The sequence below is a fragment of the Pinus tabuliformis genome, chromosome 8 (genome assembly GCF_031772625.1).
Source record: "Pinus tabuliformis cultivar Carrire ecotype Pingquan chromosome 8, CPIR1, whole genome shotgun sequence".
Classification (NCBI taxonomy): Eukaryota; Viridiplantae; Streptophyta; class Pinopsida; order Pinales; family Pinaceae; genus Pinus; species Pinus tabuliformis.
The window spans coordinates 1,387,538,176-1,387,547,743 of record NC_142294.1 but is presented as its reverse complement, the minus strand read 5'-3'; the positions used below and the strand labels follow the sequence as shown (position 1 = coordinate 1,387,547,743).

The 9,568-nt window shown below is 35.8% G+C and overlaps 1 protein-coding gene across 1 annotated transcript; it reads right to left on the bottom strand.

Moving 5' to 3' along the window:
- Positions 1–309: 309 nt before the first annotated feature.
- Positions 310–8,025, bottom strand: LOC149240728 (uncharacterized). Its single transcript, XM_089367355.1, has 2 exons — positions 7,841–8,025; positions 310–684 (listed from the first exon to the last, which is right to left on the bottom strand). Exons 1-2 carry the CDS (start codon positions 7,967–7,969, stop codon positions 487–489), a joined length of 327 nt encoding a protein of 108 aa, XP_089223481.1. The 5' UTR covers positions 7,970–8,025; the 3' UTR covers positions 310–486.
- Between the last annotated feature and the right edge of the window lie 1,543 nt (positions 8,026–9,568).

Sequence of the window (9,568 nt, the reverse complement as noted above, 5' to 3'; positions counted from 1 at the left end):
AATTTTGCATCCATGGTTACATCCGCATTTGACTTCTTATATAGAGTATATTTTTCTTTACATATATGACCCCCTTTATAGATTCATAGTGAAATATATGATAGTTTCTAAATATCATTAAAGCAGATATCACAATTCAAAATCATTTGTAAAGAAATTTAAGAGAAATTGACAACATCCATCCAAAAAAATAACAATGTGTCATTAACAATTTTCAAAACATGTATAAAATAGCAACATAATACTAATAAAATTAGTATTATTTTTAATCAAAACAAGTAAAATTCAAATATGATTAAAAAATCAAAATATTTCATGAATATCGTTATTCTACGATAAATTAACAACATACATAAATCAAACTCATCGTATGATTACAAAATCAAAATGTCTCATTGATATAGGGTAAATTCACAACACCCATCTAAACATAACAATGTCATTCTACACAATAATTTCTTCATAAAAAACAATGCATGTGCATGCCTAGCTACCACCACCAAGATCATCCTCATGATCATCTTGACCATCCTCATTACTCTGATCCACATCATCACCAACACCGCAACTATCATCATCATCTCCTCCTTCACCACCATCATCCTCATCCTCATCCTCATCATCTCCTGATATATGTTGAACATAATTTGGATCATCGTCTTGGCAATCATTACCTATAGCATTCTGACAAAAAAAATCAATATTACATGTTAGTATTAATTACATAACACAACGCATGTTTTTGTTATACAATGTTAACCATAAAATGAGGTAAGATATACTAGCATTTGCACCAGATGTTGCAAAGGAAACGCCGTAAGGCATAAATTGAAAAATACAAATACAACAAAAGAATACTTTGATAAAGAATAAAAATATATTGAATTCTCAATTCAATGCCCCATTAACTGGAAGCATTTAGTAGACATATCTATCAACATTAGGATTATACACAATGATCAAGAAATTTTCCATATACAAACAACAACTTCCACAACAACCTTTTGTCACATCCACATTTTAAGAAATGCCTTGGAACGTGATCGGAATCTTCCATATTGCCTTTTTCATTATGCAGATAAATCTTCCATATTGCTATTTTCATCATGAATATTGTTAGTTCATTGTTGTAAAGTGTTAGTGTGTTAAATTCAATACTATAAGTTTGACAAGTGAAAAACATTCCTCAATTAGCATAATATACATTTTTCTCTCACCGTGTATTTTTCTCTCACCGTGTATATATAAATTATCTTGGTACTCTGAGAAGTGTGGCAGGGGATTGTAAACTGAACCGTATAAAGCTGCCAAAAGAATTGCTAACTTGTTTTCAAGACAATTGTTGCTTGAGAGAGTGAGACTGAAATATAGCAGAAATTTCAAGCAAATCAAATACTTCCCAGACCTTCAGAGTCGATACAACTGAGATAGGTACAATTTTTAGGAGACACCATTATACCAAATACAACGCAACGTAGGTCACCACGGTTAAAGAGAGGACATCATAACGAAACAACGAATTAAACATGGAACCGTCATTTCTAAAGGAAACAATGGTACCTAAAGCTATTCAAAACGTTCGAAGGAAGGAGCAAAATGTCATTTATAAGAAAATAGTAAACTTTGTCCACAACAACGCTACTTAGGGTGGAAATTGTTGGGGAAACCACCACAAGAAAGGAACAAAAAATGGGAAGGCTAGAAATGCAATTATCTTTGCCCTTGAAATGTCTGCTAAAAGGAGAGGAGAGTTCGAAGGAAATTAAAGAACTCAAAAGGCAGTCCTTGGAGTCATCATTGCCCGATTTGAGAGAGCTTCCATTTTTTGAAAGAGTTGTTTTACTTGCACCTCCCCTCTCCATTTTGTTGAAGAGTTGTTTCACTTGTTATGCTAGAGTTGTTCGGTTGTTATGGAGGAAAGGCATTCAACAATTTTCAAATTTGAACCTCTTTAGCATTATAGTGTTCCACCCCTGATTCAAGCACCTAAAACTCTCTGTTTTATTTACAGGAAAATAAAGAGAGTGTTAGTCTATCTGTGTTTCTCGAGATATAATGCCCCATATCCAAAATATGAAAGCTACAGGAGAACAGTTATTACACAGTACAATCTCACCATTACAAAGGAGTCGATAAAAGACCAAATGCATTAAATCTTTCCAAGAAATTGCAAAAACATACAATAACACAAGTGAAGATCAAGGTAAATCTGCAGTACATGTTGGATTGGGGATAAAGCCAATATCATAGCATGAGATTGACAATTAAATGAGTTGTAAATAATAATGGAATGACATGGAATTGAATAGCCTACAGGCTGAATATAAACAAGAGAGTTATTATTTCATTGTTATTAATTTATTATAAAATCACATTTTTTAAAACAATAACTATTTTTATTTCAATACCAACCATTAACTAATTTCTAAGAATAATTCTAATTATTGTTGTCCACTTCATCTTCTTTCCATTTCTGTACCATGAGGGAAAAACCCAATACCATTCCTATATCTTAAAATTAACATTAAATATGTCAAAATAGCTCAAGCATATTTTTGCAAGCATATTTTGGAAAACAATCATTACAGACAGATTAAACAAAGAAGAGCGCTTTGAGATCTTCCACAAATCTTTCAGGAATGTAATAAGAGCAAAATAAAACCCATGGGTAAGTACAGCCAAAAGGATAATGAATCAATCTAGTCACAGTAAATATCAATATGATAATCCAGGTAAGATGTATTGTCACTTTTCCTGATTTCAGCCCTCTTGGCACCGGTAGGTTACCTATATCCTTGGGAGAGAGATAAGGTGGTTCCTGTAGAAAGGAGACAGCGGACAACAAAATATTCAATTTAATCAATTGGATTATGGTTCGAGCCCCATTTGAGAGTAGTGGGGCTTGGCAATAAGAGATCCAATGATATCTAACCAAGCCATGGAAGCCAAACTGTTGTTGAAATATTTGTCCGACAAAGTGGCCTGGTGGAAAGATGGACTTCGCCATAACTATTTCAAACAAAGTCGGTGATAAAAGGATCCCCTGTCTCGCCATTCTGCGAGTCCTTGGCCCATTTCCTTTGGAAACACCTATCATGTATCCCACGTAATGGCAAGTGCATTAAGCTTGGGAAGACAGTATGGACCATCCACCTATTTCTCAAGATGTGTCTCTCTAAGACGTGAAACCCTGGATGCTAGATCAAGGTATAACAACCCTTTTCCTTGATGGCACCTTTAAAAGAAACCTGGAATGGCAGGGGCAGGGAGCCTTCATTGACTTCAGATGAAATCAAGAGAGTCGATATTACGGTAGGTTGGTATTTTCGTGAACAAAAAAGTGAAGGCTCAAGCCCTCTTCAAAGGCCTCCAGCTTCCTGAAGCTCAAGGGGCCTGCTAGGCAACAGTGGTGGGTGATTCAATGATTATTCTAAGAGCTACTGTGCACGTCTCTTCCAAACAGTGATACACAGCCCATTGGCACAAAAGAATTATTAAAAAATGCGGAGCTTCAGCCTTCAACAAGATCAAATTCCTTCATGTCTCAAGGCATCAAAACGATCAAATTTCTTGAATCTTCACGTCTCAAGGCATCAAAACGGGAAAAAAAAACCATCAAACTATCTAATAGTAGCATAAATGTAGGGATACAACAGAGTGTCTGCACTAAAAGTCTGGAGAGAGGGATGGGATGATGTCAATGGTGGTGGGAACCAGGCTATTGGATCACTGTTGGAATTGCCAAAAGCTTAAGAAAGGATCCAGTTGTGTGATCCTACGGGAGGCATAGGAATGATGATGCTCGGCTCTCCTATCATCTAATGTCCAAGCAAGGAAACTCTTGAAAATATTATCTCTGCTCTGCTGAATGTAGGGCTAGTCTAATAGGTGGAAGGTGCCATACTCTGGATCAGTCTGGAGCTGGTTTACCCCTAATGGGTGGAAGGTGCCATACTCTGGATCAGTCTGGAGCTGGTTTACCCCTAATGGGTGGAAGGTGCCATACTCTGGATCTGTCTGGAGCTGGTTTACCCCTAATGGGTGGAAGGTGCCATACTTTGGATCTGCAAAGTATCTGTCTGGAGCTGGTCCATAACTCGCTCTGATTATGTATGGCCTAGTCTAATAGGTGGAAGGTGTCATACTTTGGATCAGTCTGGAGCTGATTTACCCCTAATGGGTGGAAGGCGCCATACTCTGGATCTGTCTGGAGCTGGTCCATAACTCGGTCTGATTATGTATGATCTGTAACCTAATATGGCACAACCCCGAACAGGCGTCAAAGATGTTGATTGACCACCAAGGCAGAAGGTTGAGGTGAGATCCCATCTAAAGTTGGAAGGAAAGAAACTATGGATAAAATCCTGGCTGCTCCTCTGAATCCGGGGTAGAATAACAGTTAGGAGGTACCCTGCTCTGGTTTCCTCTTCAGCTAGTCCACATGTCACTCTGATCATGTGTGGTTTGTAACATGATTTGGTTGGAACCTATGAACAGACCTCAAAGATGTCGGTAGACTACCAAGGGTAAGATTACGGGGAAACCCGAGAGACCTCAACTCTATCGTGTAGTAAAAACTACATGAGAACATTAAAATATGAGTAGTTCAACTATATTATTATATTTAGTCATACATCAACAGACACAGAAGACAGTTAAAACAAAAAAGAGAACATATAAATTATCTTGGTACTCTGAGAAGTGTGGCAGGGGATTGTAAACTGAACCATATAAAGCTGCCAAAAGAATTGCTAACTTGTTTTCAAGACAATTGTTGCTTGAGAGAGTGAGACTGAAATATAGCAGAAATTTCAAGCAAATCAAATACTTCCCAGACCTTCAGAGTCGATACAACTGAGATAGGTACAATTTTTAGGAGACACCATTATACCAAATACAACGCAACGTAGGTCACCACGGTTAAAGAGAGGACATCATAACGAAACAACGAATTAAACATGGAACCGTCATTTCTAAAGGAAACAATGGTACCTAAAGCTGTTCGAAACGTTCGAAGGAAGGAGAAAAATGTCATTTATAAGAAAATAGTAAACTTCATCCACAACAACGCTACTTAGGGTGGAAATTGTTGGGAAAACCACCACAAGAAAGGAACAAAAAATGGGAAGGCTAGAAATGCAATTATCTTTGCCCTTGAAATGTCTGCTAAAAGGAGAGGAGAGTTCGAAGGAAATTAAAGAACTCAAAAGGCAGTCCTTGGAGTCATCATTGCCCGATTTGAGAGAGCTTCCATTTTTTGAAAGAGTTGTTTTACTTGCACCTCCCCTCTCCATTTTGTTAAAGAGTTGTTTCACTTGTTATGCTAGAGTTGTTCGGTTGTTATGGAGGAAAGGCATTCAACAATTTTACAGGTGTGAAGGAAAATGAAATTTACAGGTTTGTGGTTGAAATTTATTGGTGTATCTAAACGTGTGGCCCCAAATCATTTGTAGGTATCATACCTGTAATTATGGGTAAGGCCATATTTAATTTGATTTATTTGAAACTAGGTTTGTGGTTAATTCCAACCTAGGAAAACTTGATATATAGGTTCAATAACCTTCTTGTGTTGTATGCCCTCATTGTGTAGGCTCAATAACCCTCTTGCTGTGTGTGCCTTTGTTATGTGGGCCAATAAACCCTCTTGAGAGGATGCCTCATTCGAGTTCAACACAGTGAACATAATTGCTTATGAGGGAGAAGAAAGGATTGAGAGATATGAAGTTATAGGAAAATGGAGAGCTAGAGTGACTATGGCAGGATTTAGTGTATATCATCTCAGTGCTAATGTTAAGGACACAGTTAAATATTTGCTCTGTTAATCATATTGCAATAGCTATAAGACTAAGGAAGAAGGAGGAGCTATGTATTTACTATTTTGGATGGTTGGACAAAATTCTCATTGCAACATCTGCTTGGCATTGAGAGGCAACGACTATAAGAATGTTCTTGTACAAGAATTTGTTATAATTTATCAATACCATTGTTGAAACTGCATGTGACTTTCATGTGTGTCAGGGAAGAGTTCAGAAACCTGACACAATAACTTATTATAGGGGTAAAAGATGAAACTAATTTAAGGAAACAATGGTTTTTACCTGTCCTGTTCAACCAGGGATAAGATAGTTATTCGTTTGTATTTTGCTTCCTTATCCAGGTAGACAGGAAAATGCTAAGGCTTGCTAAAATCAATGATATGCATGCCTACACAGTGGGTAATTGGATAGAGATAGTTACTATTTAACTTTCAGGAACTTATACTTCACTAGCTAAAAAGTTTTGGATTTTTTTATCTTATGACCTTGAGTACAGAGTCTCATAATCAACTAGAAGAAAAATCAAGTCTATCTTTCAATTGCTTGAACCAGGACTATATCACGGATATTGCAGCAATAAAATAAATAATTACAGTCTATAGAAAGGTAGCATAGTAATAACATACTTGAGTTTTCGGGGTGCTTCAAACAATCTCGTCCTAAAGATAGGATTCCAGGTTGTTTGCAGATTTTAATTGGTGAGGTTGGCTCTAATTTTGGAACTTTGTTGGCTCTGCTGCAGGTATCATTTTGCCCCAAATCTTCGCCAAGCCTTTTTCATGGACTCACTAAAGGACTCTCATTTTCTACATCCTTCATATGAGTAAACCTTCGACCCAGCACTGGTTTTCAATACAAACTTTCAAAGAGAGAAACTGGCAGTTTGGAGCAGGTTACAAGACCTCCTTCTATAATGAACAGAGATGACCCCGGAATGTGGAAAAAGTTCTCCCCTTCAGCCGGTGCTAAAGAAAACAAAGAGCTTCTCTCTGAAATCTATAACGGCATGCTTGGATGGCCTAATCTGACCAAAACTACAAAAATGTACCATGAGTTTTCCTCTACGTTGTTATATTGTGAAGGATAGTGTTTCCCTCAATTACTAACCGTTCCAATAGCCCCTGCTTCCTGATCCATTAGTTTTGACTTCTCCAGACACTAAAGAGAATTAACGATTCTATTCCATTACACAAAGATGAGCTGGAAGGGAAAACCCTTCGGAGCACAGTATTTCATGTTGAGGTATCAAATTCTTGGTTCGAAGGAAATAGAAACCGCATGAAGATATCTACGAACCACTTGAACATCAAAAATGTTCAGTCTCAAAACTCTGAAGTAAATTTGTAAATAATGTAGCATTAGCTTTCTTGGCTTAGTGAAATCCCTAATTTTCTATCCTATTTTCCTGTCTTAAAAATCTCATGAAAACCTGTAAAGATTGTGCCATTGTGTACGCTTAGCCTCTAAAAGCCCTAGCTTTCTATCTTCTTCTGTGTAATTTGAATAGAACACCATCAAATACCAGAATTATCAATTCCCATTCTCCAAACTTTTAAATGTGCGGAACTGAGACAAAAATCATTCAATCAAACCACTCGAAATGCATCTGAATGCTGATCCATTAACTTAAAGAACTTCTTCCCAAACTCTGCCATTTTTTAAACAAAATTTTGAGCACAACCTTGTCTAGTCCATTTATAGAGAGCGTTAGTTTATGAAATCTTGCATGTAAGCCAAAATAGAGTCAAAATTTTCCATTGAAAGCTCAGAATAGCTGAACCAGAAATAACCCTTGTGAAATTTGCTGCTTAAAACATTGTTTTGAGCACAGCCTCTTTCTTCAGATTTATTTTAGATAATACGGTAGCTTATTTAATGAAATATTTCCAGAAAGTTGAAATATGGCAAATTTTTCCAATCAAGAACTCTAAATAATTTCATTAGGACAAGGCGTAGAGGATTCATGACGGCGACAAGAAAATAATGGCGCTTTGCAATTTTAGCACTCTCTTGCAGAAAAATACCTTTTCTGAAATCGTTTTGACCACGAAGAAACGCAGATGAACTGTTGGAAGTCGTGCAGAGAGAGATCTGGTGGCTCGTGGATCGATTCTGGGGCAATGTTTATGCGATTGCAAACCATGATTGTTCATATGCGAGCTACTGAGCTCGTTGAGAGGGATACGCGCAATGGCGCCAAACTACCAAGAGGATTTGAATTTAAAGGCGGGATAGAATATCTACCGTCCGATCATGTCATCGACGGCCATATATTTGTGTTTCAGTAAAACGGATTTTCAAAGAATTTGAAATATTATACATTCTATTATTTAAGCTGAATAATAGTTTTACTTTGGAAAAATAATTGGGCACATCAAATAAAATATTGATGCGACGGACATAGAACTCCGAAACAATAATGCACCCTTCTCTTACTCCAAAACAATAATGCACCCTTCTCTAGCTGATGTGTCAATGCTTTCTTTGAAGTGGAACTTAAAGAATTAAGTAATTATTCATTATTAAATTGGGATTTTATATAAATTAATTGATTATTTATTAATGTTAATTTCATTTTATGATTTTATAGTAATTTTTAATAGATTTTTGTTAAAGATAATTATTTGAGCTATTATTGTATCAAGATTTTTGTTGTGTCTTTTATTATTATATTTTAATCCACTTTAAACATGCTCAAAATATGTTTTCATCTTCATTTGTGGAGATTATCTACTTGCATATTCAAAAAGTTTTGATGTAGTTTTTGCCTTGAAAAATGATTATTGTGATTGTAATGGTGAGAAATTATTCTATAAACAGTGTTAAGTGTTATTTATAATAAATGAGAAATTCTTTTTGAATATATAAGACTAATCTTTGAGAGAATAGATATATATTCCCTAATTATCACATAAACAAGGGGTTAACCTTGCATTTAGTGCTTTATCTCTGTAGAGTTTCGCTAAACAAAGGGAATACCTCCTCCTGCATGACTTCGATTGTCCCTCCCTCTTACAAGATTGCAAAGCATTAAGAATTGAATCTTCTTTATTTTAAAGATGTAGTCTTGTCGAATATACCAAAAACATAGTAGGATTATTTCATTATTGACAAAATCAAGCACATGTGCAAGGGAAGTATTCATCTATGGATGGTTAACAAGTTCATTAATAACTACAAGCAAACGCTTCAAACTATGTATTTAATGATCTCTAGTCATCATCTAAAGAGTTCAAGAATCAAATCAATTCCAACCTAAGTTCTAAGTATATGGTAAACCTCTACTCTAGAGGTTCTATTATTGTAAAATTTCACAACTATGGAAGTTGTGGCAAGGTCTCAAAGGAGGGACTTTCTTTTTGGGGCAAAACTAATCTTTTTTCAAAATATAGTTTCTATAATTGAATCCATCTTCAATATCCATTTCTTCAACCCCACTCTGCCGGATTTGAATATTGAATCCCCCCTACTTATTTTGGGATGAAATGATCTTTCAAAAGCCAACATAAATATATTGGGGAATTACAACAATATACAAACTAAGCAAGGAAGGGTATACACACATGTGTTAGAATTTGAATTGAAGTTGACTTGAGCAAAGGTATAACAATGCATATTTAATTAAATATTGGTGATTTTAACAACCACGTCCATTAGATTAAAATAATGATACTTTATGTGTATCTATATGCAAAGACAAAATACTTGAAAGGCACCTTCCCAACAACAAAGGTCATTATAAGAAAAATGGA